This window comes from Biomphalaria glabrata, chromosome 18, assembly GCF_947242115.1.
Source record: "Biomphalaria glabrata chromosome 18, xgBioGlab47.1, whole genome shotgun sequence".
NCBI lineage: Eukaryota > Metazoa > Mollusca > Gastropoda > Planorbidae > Biomphalaria > Biomphalaria glabrata.
Window position 1 is genome coordinate 6,349,425 of NC_074728.1, and position 26,317 is coordinate 6,375,741.

The 26,317-nt window shown below is 37.3% G+C and overlaps 1 protein-coding gene across 3 annotated transcripts in view; it reads right to left on the reverse strand.

Annotated features, from left to right (window-relative positions):
• Positions 1-20,240, reverse strand: part of LOC106079189 (galactosylceramide sulfotransferase-like) — a 46,111-nt gene extending 25,871 nt beyond the window's left edge. For 2 of the 3 annotated variants that reach the window (XM_056017630.1, XM_056017631.1), the window contains exon 1: positions 19,945-20,240. In XM_056017630.1, coding sequence (XP_055873605.1) covers positions 19,945-19,978 — 34 coding nt within the window. In that variant the 5' untranslated portion in view covers positions 19,979-20,240. Of the gene's footprint in view, positions 1-608; positions 839-19,944 lie in introns of those variants that run through there. The other variant, XM_056017632.1, reaches the window with a different exon arrangement.
• Between the last annotated feature and the right edge of the window lie 6,077 nt (positions 20,241-26,317).

The following is a 26,317-nucleotide window of genomic DNA, read 5'->3' on the forward strand; positions in this document are numbered from 1 at the left end:
GGGAAATCGTTAGAGGGGTATTCTTCCACCCTTAATGAAGGAGGTATTGTAAGAAGAGTTTTATTGTAATCATACAATCGGGAAAACAAAATCCCTCAATTCTTATCTAAACGGCTTAGACACTTTAAGTTCAGTATTACTTCTTCTTCTTCTTATATAATACAGACGTTACTTCAATAAAGAAGATGATTACGTCCTACGCGTTATGCATTTAGTCATGCATATTAACCAATGACCTAAATTCTGCCAAGTCACTGGTTTTCCTGGCTAGCTCAGGCAACGCATTCCATGCTCTTATAGCACTAGGGAAGAAGGAGCTATTGTACAAATTTGTCCTAGCATATGGGATGAGGAATGTGCCTTTATCTTTGTGTCTTCTAATGATAATAGCTTCCAATCACCATCTCAGTTCAGACAATAAAGAGTTAAAAGAGCAGGAAAATCTAGTCCCAAAGTTAAACCTAAATGTCTACCTGTACAGTATAAGATGCTTACTGCGATTCAAACTACTTTATGCATTATCGCTCACTTTTTTTTTCAAATAGGTTAAATTAAAAGAACGACTAAAAAAAAAAACCAAAGAAATAAAAGAAAAAAAAGAAAATTACCTAGTGGCCAAGTAATGATTGAAAACTTTCAATACAATATTAACACAAAGGAAATACTTGATTACCATATGAAGATTCGAATGTGTGAATGTTATTGCAATGTTTGTACATGTGAGTGTGATGTGAAAAAAAAAAAAAAACAACCCAGCTGTATAAGGCCCATTCGCGTTCTCTTTGTGAGTAGCCCTCTGCTTCGCCACCATCCCTTCCCCTTTCTTTTTACTATTATAAATTTGTTTGTTATTTTACGGTCATGGTGAAGAGGGCAGCCTGGGAAGGTGCGAGCTTATAGCCTACGATAACAAAAAGACTATACAAGTAGAAAATGGTAAAAATGAATAGTGTGGACAACCTGTTGTGGAATTTAAACTTCCTTTCAAAACTAGTTTTATCTACTGCATTGATGGATTTTCATTTCCAAACCTGTTAGGGGGGGGGGTCTCACAAAATAGGAAGCGACGTGTTGACAAGAGGGCAGACATTTATTTTTTAAGGGACGACAGTTGTTCTTCATAAATTATTGTCATTGTTGTTGTTTTTTTTTTTTTATATAAAACCATATTATAAGACGACGTCATTTCATCTTAACAGTATGAATGTATATACCCTTATTATAAAAGACAGCCTGCAGAAGGAGGAAATGAAGAAAAAATATATAAAATATATTTAAAATAAAATAGACAATATCTCCCTTATACAAATTATAGAGCGATTATTTTGCTTTAATAACTAATTAATGTTGGATTTTAAAATGTGAAAATTTGGTATCCCACTGGATTTCCCCGCCAAATGATACTTACACACAAACCGACCATGTAATTATGAACCCACGATATTTGTAAATGAATAGAGGAATTGTAAAAGCTAAATTACTCCGATTGGTGAGGGCCTCGGGCAGGACTCTAATGTCTTTTTTGGAGAAGAAATGCACGTGGTCCCTTCTTGGCATAGGCTACCAACTAGCTTCCTCCAGGCATCTCGGTTCTTGGCTAGTCTCTCGAACTTTCCCCATGTCTTGCCCATCTGCTTGGCATCTGCTTCCAAATCGCAGCGCCATGTATTCCTGGGCCGTCCCTCTTCCTCTTTCCTTGGGGGTTCCAGGTTAGGGCTTGCCTTGTTATGTTGGATGCAGGCTTGCGAAGGGTATGACCTATCCATCTTCAGCATATCTGAAGGATATCTAGTATTAGAAGTAGTAGTAGTAGTAGTAGTAGTAGTAGTAGTAGTAGTAGTAGTAGTAGTAGTAGTAGTAGTAGTAGTAGTAGTAGTAGTAGTAGTAGTAGTAGATATTTCATTTAAGGGCCACCTAAATCTCTTCGCCTAGGGCCTCCAATTATCTGAAGCCGGCCCTGCACGGTGCACAAACACACACACAGATAGAATTACACACGCGAACTCACTTAGCCTACTTTTAGCGTAATCCTATTTAGGGTATAGACGATGGAATAATACGTCCCGCATGGACACATAACATTTTTTTTTACATAAAATAAAAAAAATAAAATAAAAAATAAAATAAAATAAAATAATACAGTACAATACAATACAATACCATACAATACAATACAATGTAATATTGTAACAATGGAATCGTGTGGCTAATACGTCCCAGCACCAACAGAAGATTAAACTGATGGTCCGATGTCCAAAGTATACCAAAAAAATGTCATGGGCTTTGTTGCTGCACATACAAATTATATATGTGTCAGACGCGAATAGCCCAAATTTTAAGTTAAAGAAATTACAAAAGTCATTTCTCTATAGAAGTTACGAAAGTTGTCTAATATAAAACAACAGACTTATATATATATACTACAAAGTATATATATATATATATATATATATATATATATTTGCTCTCTATTTACAATTTATTTAGGTAGGTACTTTTTTTAAATATTACACATAAAGTGTCAGATTTTAGAAAAAAAAAACCAGGTTCTTTTTTTTTGTGTAACATGCATAGATCTAAATTACAGCTCTTTATAAGGAAATCTATATATTAAAATTTGTATGAATGCGTTTGTAATAAATGAGACTAGTAGATTTATGTTAATAAATTAAATGGAAGGAATAGATCTATTGTTCTAGAATTTAAGAATCTACATTTTCTTTTGAAATCTCTTACAGCAGAGCAGACCAACTTACAGAAGCCGTCTAGTTGCAATAGGTTCTGCGTATACCGTAGGCCTAGTCATATCACCACACGGGCACATGTGATTCGTAAAACATTAGAAATAAATATTAAACACTGGACTCATGATTAATCTTCGGGATCACTGACATTGTCATTAAGTAGACTCTATATTTAGTTCTCATGGGTCTTCTCCCCCCTCCCATCCATTTATATTAGTGTGTGTGTACATAATTAATCTTTATTACATTACGACCTTACATTCTTTCGAAAGTTTATTGTACCCTAGAATAGGTTCTTCCTGTAGACACCCCGCCTTTTCTAGCAGTGGGTTTCGGGGCGGAGCCCCGCCGCCAGGCACTATTTCCGGTATTAAAAAAATGCATACCCTGAGGTATCTACATTGCATTATACTGCTATTGAAAAATTTTTAGTTAAAAAACCTAATCTGCTTTTCTTACTTACTTAAGACTTAGATGCTCCCACGCCATTCGGCGCACTGGGAAGCAAGCTGTCTCCACAAAAATCTGGGAGTGACTGATCTATGCGTTAGTCTTACATTAAAGAGGGGGTTTTATCGTAACAAAAATTTCGGAGAGGGTTTTAACTCAGAATCCCCCTTGGCTATGCTTTTGGAATTTGAGAATTGTCGTATACATTTTTTTTTGTTTTATAGAAGAGGGGGGGGGTAAACTTCAAAACCCCCTGGAATGGGATTTTAAGCTCAAAACCTTGGCTGTGCTGGACAAGTGATAGTTTAATATAAACATCTCAACAAAAATAAACAAAATCAAAGCAAAAAATCAGTCACAAAGTCCCCCCCCCCAATGGGGTGGGGGGGGGATTTGATTTCGGGAGGGGGGGGTTGAACCCCAAAAACCCTCCCCTGGCTACGCCCATGCTAGATCTACATTTCAGATCACATCTAGTTCAGAAATCTAGATTCTATCTTGAGACTAGATTGTCACTAGTCTAGATATATCTCTACCTGCAGGGGCGGACTGGGTATCAAAATCGACCGTATAAACCCACAAATGGCATGTCATATATTTTCGGTGTGTGTGTGGGATTTTAAACCTCTCCGCAATTTATATATTAGTGTGTGTCCATATATAATTAATCTTCATTACAATCTTATCTTTCATTCTTTCAAACGTTTTTTCTACCCTAGAATACTCTCTTCCTATAATTAGTGAAAGGCAGTATACACCGCCAAGGGACAGCTAGGGAGTCTGGGGGAGCGCTGTAAGCTCAACAGTTCGCCCCGGACCCAAGCATTATTTCCGTTATTTTAAGCTTCAAAAAATGCATATTTTTAGGTATCTACAGTGCAATTAGCCTGCTACTCTTCCGCTAAAAAAAATCAAAAACTAAATCTTCTATTCAATGGAGTCCAGCGACTGGTAGAAAAATGTAAAATGCTTTAATTTTTGTATTGGAGGTGGAGTGGGGGGGGGGGGAGGGAAACCACTAAACCCCTTTTGGCTACGCTCATGAAATTTGGTGACTGTAGTTTGCTTAATTTGGCTGCACTAGGCAGTAAGTAAAGTTTCCCTTTCAGACAAAGAGATCTGAGGCCGGTGATGGTTTGAACTCCTCCCCTCTTGGCTACGCCCATGTGTATTATCATAGGTGTAAGCCTAATTCTATTCAAAATAAATAACGTTTGATAATGCATCGAAAACTGGATGTATGCTTTCATAGGCTTACATAATGTATTCTATTTATACATGTATGTAGTCTGAAAACTATAAACACTACAATAGCAGCTTTAATGAGTTTCAAACTTTTTGGTATTACTTATAGATTACAGACGTTTCTTCAAGAAATAAAATAATTAGGTCCTACGCATTTCACGTGTCAATCTAGTCATGCATGTTGATCTGTGACTTAAAATATGCTAAGTCATTGGTTTTCCTGGCTGACTCAGGCAACCCATTCCTTTAAAGTGGTATCACCACAAATACAAAACTAGGGGTCTATCGAGCCGTCGTCCTCCCTACATTGCTCTATGACTCAGAAACATGGATAGTGTACAGTTAACATGCAAAGAAACTGAATCATTACCACGACATGTCTGTGAAAAATACTGAATGTCAAATGGCAGGAAACATGGATAGTGTACAGTTAACATGCAAAGAAACTGAATCATTACCAAGACATGTCTGTGAATAATACTGAATGTCAAATGGCAAGACAAAATACCAGATACTGAAGTCCTTCAAAGAGCTGGTCTGCAAAGCATCCACACAATCCTGATGCAGTCCCAGCTGCGATGGGCAGAACACGTATGCAGAATGGAAGCCCATCGCATCCCTAAACGACTCTTGTATGGCCAACTAAGCGAAGGAAAGCGCTCGCAAGGTTGTCAAAGAAAGCGCTTCAGGGACACCCTCAAAGCTTCTCTGAAGGCGTTTAGCATAGACCCAGCCACCTGGAAGACAGAGGCACATGACAGAGCATCATGACGTCGCGCTGTAAAAACCGGCGCACAGGTTGCTGAGGAAAAGAGAACAAAGCTGGCAGAAGAAAAACGCCAGAGAAGAAAAGCAAGGCCAATGACACTAGCTCCAGCTGGAATAACCTGCCTAGTGTGCGACCGAACATTCCGGGCTCACATAGGTCTCACCAGCCACACGAGGAGACATAAAACCCCAGTGCAAAGCCCTCAGCCCCTTGGATGACAAAGTGGTCATAATCGAACTACGATGGACGAACTATATATATTCCTTTGAAAGATAAGAGAAAGCAGAACGGTTAGAGAGGTACTTCTAAATGTGAAAAGCTCTTGCTTCGTCCTAGTACATTCTCAAAAACGCGATTTGTTTAAAATATAATATTATTTAATATTATTTAAAATATAAATCTCCTTTCATTAAACATCGGATGTGACAGCGCTATATAAATTATTGTAATTATTGTAATAATTTTCATTATTAATGACTTCATACTAAGTATAAGTTTACCATTAATCATATTGTAGAGATTATTGATTTCGATCTAGATTTATGTTTTAATTAAATTTTTTTTTTTGTAAACCCTAAGTGTAGTATTTTTAGATCTATGTTATTACAAATAAACAACAAGAAACTTACTTATTTCTTTTCAAATCGCAGAAACTAGAACTTTATACGGTTGTATCCATGTTCAGCAATGAATAAGTTGGGTGGTTTGCAATTTCGCGGATGTGTGTATGTGTTTAAGTTAACTTCTATTAAGTTTTGTTAAAGAGCTAATTGTCTCCCCTTTTGCTGCGTTATATCAATGTTTTCTAACATAACTCTTTCTCTCCTAACTGACGATACCAGCGTTGATTCCAACAGAATGTGGTAAATAATTACAGAGAGAAAGAGTTAACTTCTCCCATCCCCCTTTTTCGTTAACTTTCAATGGAACCATCAAAAGACGGGTGAGGGAAGGAGCATAACAAAAATAGGAGTGCCATCAAAGGCCCATGCCGACCAGCAAAATGATCAGGTCAAACACAGTCTTGAAGACATCAAAGTAGTGTTGAAGGCCATGCCGATCGTGCATAGCAGAAAGTACGGTCTAACGTTTTACAAATGATAACACGTACAGTGTATAGTGTAATTCTTAAATTTTATTCTTGTTGAATTTCAAACAAAATTAATTGTAATAATAATTTAAAAAAAAAACAATAAGAAAACGTGTTCGGGCCTTTGTGTCTTGCTGCTGTCAATTTTTTTTAAAGTTGTCTGCATTTAATTTTTTTTCTTTCGTCGCGACCAGACCGGCCCATTTGGTACCAGCCCACCGGGCATTTGCCCGTTTGCCCATATAGCCAGTCCGCCCCTGTCTACCTGACTAAAGTTAATTAATTAGGATAGACCTACATCTACTATCTAGATTATTCTATATAGAGTCTATATCTAGGTCTAGAAAAATTCTGTAGGTATTGTAGACCAGACTCAGCAGAATTACTATGCATTCAATATTGGATAAACTTCTACTTATAGTTCTACTTTTCAACGCAGATTAACTCTTTCTCTCCGTAATTATTTACCACATTCTGGTGGAATCAACGCTGTTATAGTCAGTTAGGAGAGAAAGAGTTACTGAGGAATGCAATATTTCCTGTGGATACGCAGCCCCAGCTGTGACCTACATATTTTCCCACACAAGTGCAAGCATAACCATTGTCTTTCTGTGGTCGATTAAGATTTTCTTTTCGCCGTCTCGTCTGTCCTCGGCAGCGGATTTCCTTTTTAGTCTCAAATGTGCTTTTGTCATACGTTTGTCCCTCATAGAAATACGTGCCCTGCCCAGCGTAACTGTCGGACCATAAGAAGTCCCTCTATACTAGTCTATACTGTCCATATCGACGTTTGCAAGGACATCGCTGTTTGTAGTGCTGTCTTGTCACCGTATGTCCATGATGGAGCTCAAGCATCTTTGGTGAAAGTGCGCAAGTAGTCTTAGTTGCTTTCTATATAAGAGATCCAAATCTTTCTGAGATACATATAGAAGGTTTATAGAACCACTGCTTGGTATACACATTTTTTTTGTAGGCAGGCGGAGCGATCTGTTCCGCCAAACTCTAGCATGGAGGAGTCCAAAAGCACTACTGGCCAGACGGTTATCAACTTCCTTGAAAGCGAGGTGCCATTCGATACTATACTTCCTAAATATGTGAAGAGGTCTAACTCGTTAATGGGATGTCCATTTACGGTGATCTTTGGGGCTGAGTAGGTTTTATTGGGTCACATCTGGAACATTACTTCTGTTTTTCCGAGGTTTATAGATAAACAGAAAGAGGCGGCAGCGTATGCGAGTTTGTTGACCGCGATCTGGAGATCATGTTCATTGTGCGCAATCATCGGCATAGAGAAGCTCTATTATGACCATTTCTTTTGTTTTTGTATGGGATAGTAGACGTCAAAGTTTGAACACATTGCCGTCTGTAAGAAACTTGATGTAGATCTCTACGTGCTTCGCTTGACCCAGCATCATGCCAAAAAAGATAGCGAATAGAGTAGGATCAAGTACACAGCCCTGCTTCACGCCATTTTCTATTGGGAAGTGATAAGAAAGGGCACCATTGTGTCTGATCTGGCTTCTTTGTCCCACATGAAACTGCTTGAGAATGGATAGGAGCGTAGTTGGGCATCCGAACCTGGCCCTAATTCCCCATAAACCATCGACCATGTCAAAAGCCTTGGTGAGGTCCACAAAGGTAACGTATATAATATAGGTTTAAGCCTAAAGTTTAAGACTCTAGATCTAGACTGCCTAGTTTTGCAGCCTAAAGTACATTTTGATAATCTAAGATTCTATTCCTACTATATTTATAACCTATATATATATTCTAAAAGTAGATCTATACTGATTCTATAGTTACAATTCGAATTCAACTTTAATATTTCTGATTATATAGATTACAGATTATAACTACATTTTATAGATCTATGGCTATCATGACAATGCCCATGGCATGTGTGAGCTCAATTTTTCAAAGCAACCATAATTAATGGACTTCATCTAAAACAAGTTCATTTATATATTCACATCCGATACTTAAAATATTTATAAGCTTAGCATTATTAATGGATGAATGTCTCACAACGGCTGTTCAAGTATTTTTAATTGCCTTCTGTATAATTCCCATATTTCAGATCAATATAGAAGAGTTAACAGAACTTCTGAAGGCAGGCGGAGCGATTTATTCCACCAAACTCTCCTCTTATCTTATCTTATACAATACAGACGTTACTTCAAAAAAAAAGATGATTACATCCTACTAGTCATGCATTCAGTCATGCATATTAACCAATGACCTAAATACTGCCAAGTCACTGGTTTTCCTGGCTAGCTCAGGCAACCCATTCCGCTCTCATCTGAATTTGTCCAAAAGCACTGCTGGCCCTTGCCAAAGGGTCATCAACGTTCCTTGAAAGCTATGCGTCATTTGATACTATGCTTCCTAGATATGTGAACTGGTTTACCACGTCAAGGGGCTGTCCATTGACGACGCTCTTTTGGGCTCTATTAACTTATTAATATAATATAATATCATTTATATGGCGTGCCAAGTTCACGAGTACTCCTATAGCTATTTTAGAATCTCACACACCTCATCTGAAATATTTTTATCGAGATACTGACACGCCTACCCAGGACCGGATCTCAGCAGAAGAGGCCCAGGTCAGGATTTTTTTTTTGTGTGGAGGTTATTATACTTTTCAATCTTTACTTCAGTGTTAATATATCTTAAAGCATTTCAAAGTTGTTAACAATGAAATAGATTATTACCGAATATAATCTCGTGTGTTTTTTTTTCCTAGATGCATAGTTTGTATTCAATTTTATATTTTGGAAAATGTAGAGCCCTCCTTAAAGGCGGAAGCCCTCGGAGGTTGTAAAGTTTTGCACTGTTGTAAATCTGTCGATTTTTTTTTTTGCCTCAAACACAAGCATGTTCCCAGTCATTGCGCATTTCTAGCGCCGCCTCTGATAACTGACATCGTTCAATTACGGTTTCATCTTATATGCTTGTGATCAGGGCCAGCCTTAACAATCACGCGAAACGGGGCCCGGTCTGGGTGGGGATAAGGATAATAATTGAAAATTAAGATTTTATAGTAGAAAATAAATGTCTGCCTGGTCGTGTGGTTTGCGCGCTGGGCTGTCGTGCGGATTTATCGATGCTCCCGGGTTCAAACCCTGCCCGCTCCCATCCCCCGTCGTCCAGCGAGAGGTTTGGACTAGGAAGTAAATTATCTTCAACTCTGAAGGAACATCCGAAATATGTAAAACATTTTACAAACATTTTGAATGACAATGACAACTTTTTTTCCTATTTTTCAGGAGATTTCTATGCGTTTTCTGGAGAATTTAATAATTTTAGGATACTTTCTTCATCTCCTGGAACCTGGTTATAAATTATAATGGTTTAATTAAATAATTTACACCTAGAATTAGCGCGGGGCCTATGAAAGTGCGAGGTTCACCACAGACGCATAGGTTACAGCGGCCTAAGACCGGCCCTGCTTGTGATGATAAAAATGTGTAGTAAAATGTCTAGTATTTATCCTGTTTGGTTACTTAGTACCGGACCAATAGAAAGGAGTTGTTGCAGGGGCAATAAACCATATCGTCCTAGCATTCACGGTTATCCCCCTTTCTCTGCGTAGAAATACGTGGACCGTTGTGTCAGACCTATTATTTCCGAGTGAAAAATAGACCAGTTAATCTAGTGCTTTGTTAATTTATCGACTGAACTGCCCGCATTGACACAAAAAAACAAAAAAACAGGAAAAAAAAAACAAACACACCAGAAAATGTCTGAATCATGAAAAAATGTGCGTAAAAATATCTATCTATCTATCTATCTATCTATCTATCTATCTATCTATCTATCCATTTATCTATCCATCTATTTTTCCATCTATCTATCTATCCATTTATCTATCCATCTATCTTACCATCTATCTATCTATCTATCTATCTATCTATCTATCTATCTATCTATCTATCTATCTATCTATCTATCCATCTATCTATCTATCTATCTATCTATCTATCTATCTATCTATCTATCTATCTATCTATCTATCTATCTTCTATGTATCTATATCATATATATGTGAAAAAAAAGAAAGGGGGGGGAGGTTTGGAAAGAGGAAAGGAATGAGATAGAGAGTGAGAGAGAGAGAGAGAAAGAGGGAGGGAGAGAGAGAGAGGGAGTGAGAGAGGGAGAGAGAGAGGGAGAGAGAGAGAGGGAGAAAGAGAGCGGGAGAGAGAGAAAGAGAGAGAGAGAGAGCGAGAGAGAGAGAGAGAGAGAGAAAGAGGGAGGGAGAGAGAGAGGGAGAGAGGGAGAGAGAGAGGGAGAGAGAGAGAGGGAGAAAGAGAGCGGGAGAGAGAGAAAGAGAGAGAGAGAGAGCGAGAGAGAGAGAGAGAGAAAGAGGGAGGGAGAGAGAGAGGGAGTGAGAGAGGGAGAGAGAGAGGGAGAGAGAGAGAGGGAGAAAGAGAGCGGGAGAGAGAGAAAGAGAGAGAGAGAGAGAGCGAGAGAGAGAGAGAGAGAGAAATTACCGTTCCAGTATATTTCAGTATATATATATATACTTTTTTGTGACGGTGATGGTACGCCGTACGGTACGCACCGGTACGGCGTACCGGCATCTTTTTGAATGTGAGGCAAAAATTATTACGTTTCTTGTATTTTAACGTTTATTATTAATTGATTAGTAGTTAAAAGTTTGGCCATCCATCACTGAGTACCGGCACCTAATAACTGAGTACCGGCACCTAATCACTGAGTACCGGCACCTAATAACTGAGTAACGGCACCTAATCACTGAGTACCGGTACCTATTTTTTTTTAAAAGCACTGTATAGTGTATATATATATATATATATATATATATATTTATATACACATGCATATCACCTTCACCTATCCATATATATATATATATATATCAGCCCAATTTATTTTATTTACTCACACTCACCTACCGGCAGTGCGTTGAAGTAGTAGCTACTAGCTCATTGACCGTAGGCCACAGAACCAGATGACCTTTACATCGTCTGCCCTATAGACCACAAGGTCAGAAAGGGTAACTTTACTTTACTGTATACAAGGAAGCCAACCAATAACCACTGTTTATCAAACGACGATATTCCTCAGGCACGAAATATTTGTAAAATATCACGTGCCATTAATCTAAATTCCGCAAAAAAACGGAAAATAACTAACTGCAATTGAGATTTCTAAAGACAATGATGTAATTTCAGAAGTTGACTGTAAAAGAGGCTCTAGCCAAGATCAAGAAATGAATCAGTCGAATGATATAGACGTCAATATTTTAGGAGTTAGTTCTTGTTGACGTGCGTCTGTTTCCCATGATTTACGAACGAAATTATCCAGAGCAAAAGGAAAAGTACGCTAGTTGTCGAAAGAATGGTTCTATATGAGGCTTATTAACTGGAATAAATTAGTCACTTATTAGCAAAAAAAAAATTTGCTTTTGTTTCAACTATTTTCATCCAATTCTATAGAAATGAAATAAAAATGTGTTACTTAATTTAATAGGTGGCGGAAATAAAGTCTAAAATTGGAATATTCAAAGACGTACGAAGAATATTTATCTTGATTGGAATATGCAGGCATACGGCTAAAGGGAACATTGAGAAAAAGATACCACTTGTGATTCAATATAAAAAGAAAAAGAGGCACATAAAAGAGGTAAAGGCCCAAGGATTCCTAGGATGTAAACAGCTCGACAACTGAAGTCAAAAGCTCAAAAGGTGAGGTATCCTAAAAAAAAAAAAGGAAAAAGAAAAAAAATTAAAAACAAGACGAGCAATCACAAGATGCGGGACTATTTAGTAAGTAAGTTTCCCCTTTCAGACCTTGCGATCTACGGAGCAGATGATGTTGAGTTCATCTGTTTCTATGGCCAACGTTTAACGAGCAGGGTGTTATGTAGCCAGCACAATGACCAATCGACATATAAAAAAATTACACTTTCTTCCATACAAGACCTCAAAACAGTGAACAATGATACTGACCATTTGGAAGGCATAGCCCTGAACAGCACTATGTGACTAAGAAAACTATGGACAGTAAAAAAAAAAAATGGGCCTAAGCTCTGGAAAAAAAGAGTGCCAAACGAAAAAAGGCTAAAGCCCAAACCATCTTAGCCTGCAATATATGTGGACGGGAATGTCTCTCCAAAAGTAAGGCTCCACAGTCACATGAAAAAGTGTTCTACGAATTGAATCATAGTCGTTACGACTGAAGGAGGCCAACAACTAGAGAGAAAAGAAAACGACTGACCATATGTGGTTCCCCAACGGTCCATTAGATCAATGGATAAGTGAAGGTGATATGCATGTATATATATATATATATATATATATATATATTATATACAGTGCTTTTTTGTAAAAAAGAAATGGGTGCCGGTACTCAGTGATTAGGTGCTATGTGTGTGTGTGTGTTGTTTGTGTATGTGTTGTGTGTGTGTGTATGGCGTTGTGTCATTTAAAGTTTTTCTCAACAAAGTGTTTCTCATTTGCAGTAAAATAAAAATTACTTTAAATAATAAACTTAATATTTTAATATTTACATTGCTTCTGAAATAATAGGCATTTTTACAAAGCTTATATCAACTTATATTGTCTATTTATCCATCTGTCTGTCTGGTAAAAAGGTTTGTACTCGTTATTTTCCCACACCCATTCGGATCAAACTTTCCACAATTATTCATTGGCATAACAATACATGACCCAATTGACAAATTAGCCAATTAATTACTGGTTAATTATCGTGTTTGATGCCAACAAGAGAAAGTAATTCTTCGGTAGTCACATAGATGACTAAATATGTAGGGTTTGGTCCCTTTAGATAAATTTAGACATTATTTCTCCCACATCCATTTTTGTATCAAGTTGAAACTTTAAACAATTATTGTACCTACCAAATCATGTATCAATTAAAAAAAAACGTATTGAGAGATGTGTAAGTGCGGGGTTCTTCTCATAAGATAAGTTTTTTTAAAGGATTTGTTTATATTTTCTTTCTTTCTCTGTCAGTCTCTCTTACTCTATTTTTAGTTATCTTTCCTCTCTCATTTTCGCTCTCAGTCTCAATCTGACAATTTATTTTTGTGTATCTCGATTTGAAAATAATTAGAAAAGGTTAGGGGAAAGAAGGAACAGAGTATATTCTGCTAGAGACACAAGAACACAACACAACCCGCACATAACAGGGTTATCATCGCTTTACGAGCTAGTGGAACATTGAGTGGAACTTTGAGTTGTAAGATCTTATCATTACTGAGCGCAGTCTTCCAATTTACAGTTTTATATAACATCTTAACATTAATGGGAACAAAAGCGATAGACATAGAAGAATCTCGAAAAGTAATCTAAAAGCGAATGAAAGAAATCCCCGCAAGGATGTTTATTTTTATTGGATATTTGTGAAGAAACTTTCATGCAAAGAATTAACATACATGTTTTAGTAGGATTTGATCAGAAGCTTAGCAGAAACACAAATGACGCTAAAAATAGTTCTATGGATTTCACTAGATTGCATACAGCATATCTGCCCATAATTCGCTTCATAGCATGACATAAAAGGCGAATCCTTTATTGCTTAAATAGGATTTTGCATAAGTCGGTTAATCACATCGTCAGAGCCTGTACTTATGCTATTAAGCTTATATTTATTCATGAAATGCAATTAATCGTATACGGATGGTAAAAAGCATTAGAGCAAATAAAGATTCCTTTGAAAGCAGGCACAACATTAACACGTACTGTACCGTTTTGATTGTCCAAGAGCTGAGCCGAAGGCTCTTCGAGCTCTAAGTTTGAAAAAAAAACCTGCATGAGCGTCAAACAGTAAAAAAAACACCTGTCTGAACAGACCGTTCTGTCTGGGAGAGACCTGAGTCAATGCCAATGTAAAACTTTGCTATTTCCAATGCCTTTGGCACCCCGACGCATGGGCTAGACATGGACGAAGGCCGAGAGCACCGGGAGCATCCACCATTTTCCTATGTTATACCAAGCTAACCATGGGGAACTCGCCATTAATGTAACGGTCCTTTGAGGAACGGCGCATGGATTTTCGATAGGTTTGTTAGGGCTCTCTTTCAACTCCGCTCCGTGCAATGGGTTGGCTCTCGCTAACCCGTGGTCACCCCCACGGGAGTTTTGTTTTGCTACCCATTTAGCCTAACCACTTCCTCTAATGGTCGTTTCCACACTAGTGCCACGATGAGGCAGAGTATAGCGTGCTCGCGCTTACTGTACCTAGATATATTGTTGTCAATATCCATCCTTAAGTAGACTAATGTATATTTTACTAAGTAGTTTAAGAGATTGTATAAATATTGATACCGGCTAGTTGTTATTGTTTACCTTAGCCGGAGCCTTATTTTTTTTTTTTTACACTTCCAATAAAACGGCTAGCATTTTATTACCTCCCACAAAGAAAAAAAAACCCATACTTATAGCCCTTGAATTTTTGCTACCTTTGCAATAAATTAAAACGACTCGGTTTATTGCTCTTTCGTTCTCTCTCTCTCACACACATTAAATACTGAGACATAACTGCGAATAAAAAATGGTTTGGGGCTAGCTTAACCCCTGCCGCTCCGATCGTGAAAGGTGCTAGCTGTTCAAGGCTAAAAGTAAGTAATAACAGATTTTACATTTTCATTTTTTTTTCGTCCAACCCAAGAGGGAGGATAAGTGAGGAGAAGTAAATAGATCAGTCAGCTTCACTCTCATAAACTCCAAATACAGAGCAGGTTGCAGTGGTGTAGCTAGGGTGGGGGGAGGAGGGGGAAGAATTTAAAAAATCCCCCCAAGCTCCCACTTGAGGGGGGCCTCCAGATGAGTGGGGTTTTTTTTACATTGAAAATTAAATATTACTCAAAATGCAGGAGCTCCCAAAGAGGTCAAGCCCCCCCCCCCCCGGGCCCCAAAAGGATGGAAAATTCCTAGCTACGTCCCTGGCAGGTTGGGTGTCAATGTGTTATGCGCCAGTTTTTTTCTTCTTCTTCTTTGTTTTAATTTTACATTTTGGAGGGTTCATATAGTGGTTTCCAGATCAGGTAGTTCTCTGTATAGTTTTTCTTCTATAGGAGGATTTCGGGGCCAGAGTCTTGTTCGGGCCTCGTAACTCTTAACTTCAGCATGATTTTACTCCTGGGTTTGCTAAAATAGCCTTTATCCATCGAAGATCCTCTGCAAGGCAATAGTGTATTTTCGGACTTGTCTCTCCTAGATAAATTACTATCCCTAGCTAGCGAGCTTCAGTTATCAGTTACAGTTACCGATACTCGCTATTCGCAATTATTTCCATATTTTTAAAGGTGCAAAATATTGGAATATCCTACCTCATCCAAAATAACTGCAATCCAGTTGACCCGCGGTTGTTTATTTCATTTTTAAAGCTAACCTTAAAACTAAGGATTTTTCCTTATCCGCCACCTGGGAACGCGCTTGGTAGAAGATGGTAATTCTCCCAAGTCGATCTATATGATAATCTACACTTTAAAGTATCATAAATACTTTTCTATCTATAAATATTAATAAATAGTAAGTCTCTCCCAAGTCTTTAAACAATATCCATCTCCATACAATAGCCTAACTTGTGCTTTTAGAGTATGTAGAATCTATTAATTTATTAATTATACCATCAAAAGTGGACTACACACAACAAGTTGGTCTCTGCCAGGGACATACTGACTATATGGGCATGTGGGCTAATGCCTGTTGGCCCGGAGCTTACATTGGCCATTACGTCGACAAGCCGCTAGGAATATCAGAAAGGCTCATCATGCTGTAAAAGATTTTGCAATATTCTCTTCTAAAAGGGGCCCACTGACAGTCGAGGCGGCTCTGACATTAACGTTTATAAAAGATCTTTTAACAAAATCTACAATTTGGCCTACCTGCCCAATTCATTTTCCGTAATAATGTAAGGGCATCTATCCGTCTATCGTGCTTCTTTTGAGTTGTATTGTTCACATACCTACATGTAGAAATACAGTACAGTACGTACACTTAGGCATGCATGGGTTCAGTTTTAGATGCATTATAAAAAATTATTAAGAGAACAAATACGAACGGAGATGCATCATTGTAATAAAACAAAATGTACCCGGGGCGTATGGCAATACTAGGGCCGATTTTGATACTCAGTCCAGACTGGTCTCTACGTAAGTACTTCAAAGTCTATAATAGTAAATACCCATCTAACGCATTAACTTTTGCGGTGTTAGAAAGCCTCTACACTAGCATGTCAGCTTCTATTCTAGAACATTGGCTTTAACACTTGAACGACGCCCTATATACTGGAACATTGTCCTCAACGCTAAAACATCCAGCCTCTATCCTGGAACATTTTCATCAACACTAAAACATCCAGCCTCTATTCTGGAATATTTTTATCAACACTAAAACATCCAGCCTCTATCCTGGAACATTTTTATCAACACTAAAACATCCAGCCTCTATCCTGGAACATTTTCATCAACACTAAACATTCAGCCTCTATTCTACAACATTGTCCTAAACATTCAGCCTCTATTCTACAACATTGTCCTAAACATCCAGCCTCTATTCTACAACATTGTCCTAAACATCCAGCCTCTATTCTACAACATTGTCCTAAACATTCAGCCTCTATTCTACAACATTGTCCTAAACATCCAGCCTCTATTCTACAACATTGTCCTAAACATCCAGCCTCTATTCTACAACATTGTCCTAAACATTCAGCCTCTATTCTACAACATTGTCCTAAACATCCAGCCTCTATTCTACAACATTGTCCTAAACATCCAGCCTCTATTCTACAACATTGTCCTAAACATTCAGCCTCTATTCTACAACATTGTCCTAAACATCCAGCCTCTATTCTACAACATTGTCCTAAACATCCAGCCTCTATTCTACAACATTGTCTTAAACATTCAGCCTCTATTCTACAACATTGTCTTAAACATCCAGCCTCTATTCTACAACATTGTCCTAAACATTCAGCCTCTATTCTACAACATTGTCCTAAACATCCAGCCTCTATTCTACAACATTGTCCTAAACATCCAGCCTCTATTCTACAACATTGTCTTAAACATTCAGCCTCTATTCTACAACATTGTCCTAAACATCCAGCCTCTATTCTACAACATTGTCTTAAACATTCAGCCTCTATTCTACAACATTGTCCTAAACATTCAGCCTCTATTCTACAACATTGTCCTAAACATCCAGCCTCTATTCTACAACATTGTCCTAAACATCCAGCCTCTATTCTGGAACATTTTCATCAACACTAACAAGAAAAACATTAAAAAATACGTTTCTTTGAGATACCTAACAAAGTAATTTATTACCAATAGTCAATTAACTTATTGATTAATTTTTTTTTATTTAATTCTGGTGTTGCGTACAAACTTTTGGCCTGACAGACGGACAGACACACAGACAGACAGAATGAGTTGATATAAGCTTTGTAATAAAAAAGTCATGTCTATATTCTTGAATATTGTTATCACTAAAACGTCCAGCCTCTAAACTAGAAGCTTTTGAAGTACATGAATAACAGAGCCTCTAGATCTAAACTAATCAATACGAAAATAAAACAGAAATAGAAATAACTTTACTCACCTTTAACGGGGTCAGACCAGTCACTAACAGGAATATATAAATGCTCTTAGACCACGGCTATCCAGTAGGTAACCAACAACAAAATATCCGCAAAAACTCTTGAATCGGAACTTTCTTTTCAAAAAATCTTCATCAATTCCAAAATGACTAATGGAAACGATAACTGCAGACGTCATTCATAACCTCAGTTGTAAGCTACCAGAGCGACTTCGGAAAATACGTCCAGTTCCGCAGTCCTTCTTTTGTAAAAAAAAAATAGTTGCCGGAACTCAGTTAAAATATAAGAAAAGTAGTAGTTTTTTCCCCACAATGAAAAAGTTGCCGATACGCCGTATCGGTGCATACCGCCACAACAAAAAAGCTCCGAAATTTAAAACAATTTTAATACGCCAAGTTGCGGAATATAAAAAAATATAAAAATTTAAATACGTCCAGTTCCGGAATATAAAACAATTCAAATTCTTGAAGATGGCCAACCTACGTGCCAACTAGTCAATAAAGGGGGCCGATGATGCAATGCAATCCGGTTCTCATCGAGACTTCTGTCAACAGTGCTTTGCAGATGCTAGGTTTTGGTGGTACTATCCTAGACAATAAACTAAATTTTACTGCAAATACTGATTATATCAGCAAAAAGGGCAGCAAAGATTACGATTACTAAGAAAACTGTCCTCGTTTAATGTTAGAGAAAAGGCCTTTTATCACGCTCATATCTGCAATATTTTAAGTTTCAATATCAATGCCTGGTATGGCAATCTGAGCATTAAAAATAAAAATAAACTTTATAGAATCCTAAATGCTGCTGGTAAAATCATTGGCAAAAAAACAAACCCCATTTTGGCAGTTGTTTGAGACAAACATCTATAAAAAAGCTAACAAGGTCCTCGAAATAAAGAATCACCCTTTGTGTCAGGATTTTGTGATTTTACCATCACAAAAAAGATACAAGACACCGATAGCAAAGACAAACAGACACAAACACTCTTTTGTTCCCCTGGCAATCAAATCATTAAATAAGAACAATCTGGTATAAACTTTGTCACATGTAAATTATGAGTGAGTTTGGTGTGAATGTACACTTTGGTTTCTTATAGTTATGTTTTTTGTTTGGTGTAATGCACAAATTGTAAGACAAATTTCCATACGGACAATAAAGATTATTATTATTATTATTATTATTATTACTGTGACAAGTTACACGCCTGTCAGAAACGAATGTGGCCGGACAGAAGGTTGGGCAACAATAGTGTTGTCATTTCTTTAAAAATGTGTAATAATACCTTTGGTTTCTTCTTCCCAATAGAGAGAAAAAAATACATATCTTATCCAGATAAACGTATCATATTTTCGTTAAAAGGAGTCGAACACTGTCTCGAACTGTCTTATGCCTATATATATATACTTTACAGCAGAAACTATGTATCTATATATCTATGTTTGATGTATGTGTGTATGTATGTATGACAATGTATGTATGTATGCTATGTATGTATGTATGTATGTATGTATGTACCCTCAATACGCCTGCAGTATTTTAAGTTTTAATATCACTGCCTGGTATGGCAAACTGAACATGAAAAATAAATATTAAACTTTAAAAAGTTCTTAATGCTGCTGGTAAAGTCATTGGCAAAAAACAAACCCTATTTCAGAAGCTGTTTAAGAAATAAATTCATAAAAAAGCTAAAAACTTTTAGAAATAAAAATACCCTCCCCCTATGGGTCAGAATTTCGTGATTTTACCATCACAAAAGAGATACAAGGCACCGATAGCAAAGACAAACAGACACAAACACTCTTTTGTTCTTATATGGCAATCAGATCATTAAATAAAATTCCACTATCTGAGATAAACATTTCACATTTAAATTTTGACCGAGTCTGGTGTGAATGTATATTTTGATTTTCTATAGTTATCATGTTTTGTTTGGTGTAATGCACACATTATAAGACAAATTTCTTTATGGATAATAAAGATTATTATTTTTATTATAATTATCTCATCTCAATATATATATATATATTCAATTATTACCAAAAAAATATTACCTAATGACACGCAAGAAATGGTGCTACTTGCCATCACGAAGTCAGCATGCGTACACACTGAATATTGGATAAAACATCTAATTAGTGTTTCTACCGAAATGTTAATTATTTGCGTGTATGTGTGCACAGTGAGTAAATAGCTACAAATGCGAATTCGCGTTCAATGTTGTGAGTAGCCCCGTACGTTGCTGCTGGTATGTTGTAGATGGCGTGAAGTGAGGAAATAGATGTTAATGCAAATTCCCTCTTTTCAGCGTCATCAGCCTTTTGTTAGACTTTTCTGTCATTGTTATATGTTTGTGCTGTTTTGTTCGTGTCCTAGAGTGCGGCATAGAAAGAAAATAAAACAGTTTGTTTTTCTGTCTGAGCGTCCTTCCGTCTGTCACCATCAGATCTAAAAAAAATTAATAATAAAATAAAATCGATTCCTACTTTGGAAAGCTGAATGATCTATGATTTCTAATTCTACTCATTTCTTGTAACGCTTCGTGATTGCAAGGAGTACTTCCAGTGTGTTTCACATTATCGTTAATCTATAGCCTAGATCTGGTCCAGTATTTTTAGATTTAATAGTTTTGAAGGTCTTAGAGCATAGCTTACATTAGCTGTTCATCTGTAGTCAATTAAAAGTAGACACTAGGACCATCAAGCCTACTTAACCGAAGTGTTTGTTCAACCCATGAAGAGATTGTAAGCTAATAGAAGGAACTAAAGAAAAAAACAATAAAGCAAAATATAAAAATCCTTTAAAAAAAAATCCCACAAACTAAGCTTGTATAAACAGGTAGAGCTCCGTCCTTAAAACTATATCTACCACTAATGTACAAGTTGTTTCCCTTATTCGATATCAAACAAAATAATGAATTACCAATAATTAATTAACTGACTATACTTGTTTATTCCTAACCTTGGTTAGGCCAATAATAGAATATGCATCCTCCGTTTGGGACCCCTCAAGAAAACATTAAGAAACTGCAACAGACACAAAATAGAGCAGTGAGATTCATAACAAACGAATATTCACATTCGACTAGAGTAACACCTTTAGTAAAATAACTAAATTTAGAAAGCCTTCAGGACAGAAGACTCAAAAGTAAAGTAGCAATTATACATAAAACACTGAACCATAATCTTCAAATACAAAAACAAAATTTAATAAAATACTCTGAAAGACACAAAGATAAAGGCACATTCCTCGTCCCATATGCTAGGACAAATGTGTACAACTACTCCTTCTTCCCTAGTGCTATTAGAGCACGGAATGGGGTTGCCTGAGCTAGCCAGGAAAACCAGTGACTTGGCAGAATTTAAGTCATTGGTTAATATGCATGACTAAATGCATGACGCGTAGGACGTAATCATCTTCTTTTTTGAAGTAACGTCTGTATTATATAAGATAAGATAAGATACTGTTTTGTTAGGTACAATAAATAAGTGTTTAAGGTACCAACTTGATTGGAAAATGGGTGAGGGAGAAATAGCGTTACAAATGGTGTGTTTTTTAGAGGGACTAAACCCAACAAATTTAGCCATATATGTGAATACTGAAGTCTTAGTTTCCCTTCTTGCTCTTAAACACAATAATGAATTACCAGTAATTAATTGTCAAATTGCTTACTTTTGTTGTATTGATTCATGTCTTGTCTATGTCAATGAATAATTGTGCGATGTTTCAGCTTGATCCGAGAATGGGTGTGGGAGGAATAACGTTTACACACTATTGGCCAGACAGACAGACGGACAGAATGAGTTTACAATTATTACATACTTGGGATATTAAAAATGATTGCTTCCTACGCTGTAACATGCTTTAAAGAGATACAAAAAGAAGAAACGAGATCTTCTGAAACTCAATCCTTTTATTGGGAAATGATCCGCATCAGGAACAACAAACAATGGAGCTAAATTGTACTACAAAGGAAAGCATTTCACAAAAGAGCTTCAATTGTACTAGAAAGGAAAACATTTCACAAAAGAGCTTCAATTGTACTAAAAGAAAAACATTTCACAAAAGAGCTTAATTGTAAAATAAAGAGGAAACATTTGTAAATGCGAATTCGTTAGTCATTTCGATTAGCCTTGTGTCCTTCATTTTATGACAGTTGCAATGAAAAAAAAAATTTTTGGGGTGTGTGAAATGTTAAAAAAAGGAAAGTTTTTCCTTTCAAACCTTTCAGGGAAGTTCGTGTTAAGGTAATATGCAGGGGCGGACTGGGTGTCAAAATCGGTCCGGGCATTTCTATACAATCAAGTCAACAAATTATATGCCACTTGATGGGCGTCCAACAATACTTGTCCTAAAAAGCATTGGGTAAATATTAATAATGTATCGAAAGAAGTTAGCAAAGGAATAGTTTATTTACTTTATTAGATGATTTTGAAACTGTCTGATAAGCACTATTACTAGATGAATAAAGTCAGGGCCGGTCCTACAGATTGCGGGGCCCTATGCGAAACGGACTGCGCGGGGCCCATTCTGGGTTGTAATAAGGATAATAAGTGAAAATTAAGTTTTTGTATTAGAAAATAAATTCGTCTTTGCATTTTATTCATACTTTGCTAAGTACAAAATCACTAACAAATTAGCTTTACGAGCTATGTACAACAGATAGATCTAGTAGTTTTCAAACAAAAAGCCGATAAACATTTAGATCTGCCTTTTAGATTTACTATTGACTAGCAAAATATCGCTTTTGTCTTTTTTTAAAAAGGTCGAGATAGATTTAGATCTATATTTGTATGCCAGTGACTATAAAAGTAAATTAAGTATTTGAACTTCTTGTTTTGGTTAAAATACGCCTTAATATTACATTTTTATTAAATGAAAGCTGACAATGCCGTTTTTCTACGAACCCTTTAATAAAAAGTTAAAATGATTTAATTTAATAATTTACACCCAGGATTCGCGCGGGCCTATGAAAGTGCGGGGCCCACTGCGGCCGCATAGGTTGCAGTGGCCTAAGACCGGACTTGAATAAAGTATACCTTTGGAATAGGGAATCTCTTATTTTGAAAAATTCACGTTTACATTCGAGACATCTGAAGCTCCTCCATTATCAAACACATTGTCTATAAGTCACTTTCACTCCTCGCCATTTTCTCAGGCATATGGACTTCAATTTACAAATTTAAATCGTAATCCTCCATTATTTAACCTCCCATCTCACGGGCATGGGGGCGCGGTGGCTGAGAGGTTAAGCGCTTCCAAACCTGAAGTCCTTTGTTCGAATCTCGGTGAAGACCATGATTTTGAATTTCTGGATTTTTAGGACTCCGCTGTCTTTAGTTGAGGAAAGTAAAGGCGGTTGCTCGTTGTGCTGGCCACATGACTCCCTGTTCGTAAACAATTGCCTAGAAAAGATCGCAAGGTCTGAAAGAGAACTTTACTTTACTCACTTATACTGCTTTCTACTAACTTGGAAATCTAGTTTGACTTCATCTAGTATGGCTACACACGCACTCACAGCAAAACATGTCCACTTGTTTTTCATATCCTTACGTTCAGTAAAACAATTACTGTCAAGATAATCTCATATTTTAATAAAGCTTCTTTATATTTCGACTTAGGTCAATAGCTTTTGCGTCTTGGCATTAGTGTGTTTCTAATGGCGTTGAGTCTGTTCATTCGTAAATGCTGTCATCAATAACATAGGCGAATCTCTCTAGTGCTCGCTCGAAAACATTAATTAAATTTTACTTCTTTTTTTGGCATTGGTTTACAGCAATAGTTGCTTTTTATCTGACTTATTTTCTGCTGCTTCTTTTTCGATTCTTTTGCATTTTGATTCCAAATAACACATTTCTACACTGTTCAAAATAATAATTGTGATTTATGATGGACTTTGTAGCGGTGCCAACTCGAGATCATGCGACAACTCCACCAAACCACTAAGAGTTCGTATGTGACTGGACATGCCATCTATAGGACATTGTTGTTGTTCTCTTTATAGATACATCCGTATCTATTCACACTGTCGTCGGTCTCTATAAGAAATAAAGAACTTTCTCTTTTTTTTATCGTTTAGTGACGCCTACTAGAGGCACTATATAGGCCTACGGATGAAGAATTTTCATGACAATGCTTTTAGATTAGTATTAGACTTAAAAAGTATTTTTTTTGTATCTTGACGCTCAAAGTGTTGCTTATAAAGAGACTAAAATATATATTGAAACAATTTATTGGCATTCATGCGGCCCTTTCGGTGGCCCTACCGGTCCAATGGGGTACCGGCCCACCGGGCAAATGCCCATATAGCCAGTGGTAATTGGACCAACCGCTGTTAACCCAACTAGTGTCAGGTACCAATTAAAGCTGGGTGGACTCAGAGGCGCATTAAAGATACCGAAAAAAAAATCCCAGTCTTCACCAGGATTCGAACCCGGGTCCCTCCGGTTCAGAGGCCAAGCGCTTTAGCACTCAGCCACTGCGCATCCATGAGAGAAGGTCTAACTCTAAGTACTATTGACCTAGCCAGCACGTTGTCAATATTTTAAACCTGCCTTTACAGCTTACAAGGAATGTATATACTGCTTTACTTGTACTAGAAATCTAGCAGACACTAAAAAAAGGGCTATTAAGAAAGGGTCATTAGACTGTTTTTAGGCGCTTCCACACTGTGTCTTATACAGATCAAGTTAAGCGAAGATAACTCTCAAATAACGAAATCAAATAACACAGGCGAAAGGCCAACACTAGAAGTCCGCCAACGCTGATAGGGAATGTCGAACAAGAAGTTTAATCATAAAGAAGGGAACTGTCGAATGTCGTCAAGCTAAATTTCTACGTCCATAAAAACTGCCTTCAGAAGTATTCTGTTTACATTTCGTAATTCCTCCTGAAATCCTATTCTTGCTTTTTAATTTGTCGCGTCATCGTCTCTAAGTCAAAACTTCCCCTATTTCTGAAACAAATAACTTTTCCCGCCAAATTCCTAATCGTGCCGTAACACTATCAACATTCCGTCTCTATCAGCACATGCTGTCTACCCATCACTTCAAAATGTTTGTTTGACATGCTTCGAATGTTCCTTCAGAGTTGAAGATAATTTACCTCCTAGTCCAAACTTCCCTCAGGACGACGGAAGATTGGAGCGGGCAGGGTTTGAACCCTGGACGACATTCCGGCGCGCAAGCCGCACGACCAGGCAGCCATCCAAAACACTTAAAACAAACACACTATCACAGATAAGATCTATACCAAGGCTGCCTGGTCGTGTGGTATGCGCACTGGACTGTGGTTCGCCTGGTCTCAATGGTCTCAATAATACAATGAACAACAAACTATCAACAACTACAAAAGAAATATTAGATACAATGAACTACAAACTATCATCAACTACAAAAGAAATATTAGATACAATGAACTACAAACTATCAACAACTACAGCCCTGTCTACGTTGTTATGAGAAGAACAGATGTGCTCGTGTCGAAGATGTTGCCGACGCTATTATATTGTTAGTTCGACTAACGACCTGATACCACAGGATACTGAGATTTATTAACGTTAGTAATATTACATTATTGTTCCTATATGTTTTCAATGCTGTATGTATGCTGCAAATATCAACATGTTTTGACAAGAAATGCTGTTGTTCACCACGGGTAAAATTCTTGGAATGTTGTCCCTGATCGCTTCCTGCCTCCCCCTACAATATTGAGCTACAACCCTGAAATCAACATCGAGAAATCCAGCGAATCCAAATTTAAGTACGCAAGTTTGTTCCAATCTCTTCATTTATCTCAAAAGGCAATCCCCTACGATCCATTCTGCCCATCACTTTCCGGTCAACTTCAGAACAAAATGTGTGAGTGTGGACTTTGCATCGTTGACTCTTTTGAACAATCACACACAAAAGTTCACATCCCAGCATCCAACAAAACACGAACACCAAAAGTTCACATCCCAGCATCCAACAAAACACGAGCACCAAAAGTTCACATCCCAGCATCCAACAAGACACGAGCACAGAAAGTTCACATCCCAGCATCCAACAAAACACGAGCACCAAAAGTTCACATCCCAGCATACAACAAGACACGAGCACCAAAAGTTCACATCCCAGCATACAACAAGACACGAGCACAGAAAGTTCACATCCCAGCATCCAACAAGACACGAGCACAGAAGGTTCACATCCCAGCATCCAACAAAACACGAGCACAAAAAATTCACATCCCAGCATCCAACAAAACACGAGCACCAAAAGTTCACATCCCAGCATCCAACAAAACACGAGCACAGAAAGTTCACATCCCACCATCCAACAAAACAATCACACACAAAAGTTCACATCCCTCCATCCAACAAAACACGAGCACCAAAAGTTCACATCCCAGCATCCAACAAAACACGAGCACAGAAAGTTCACATCC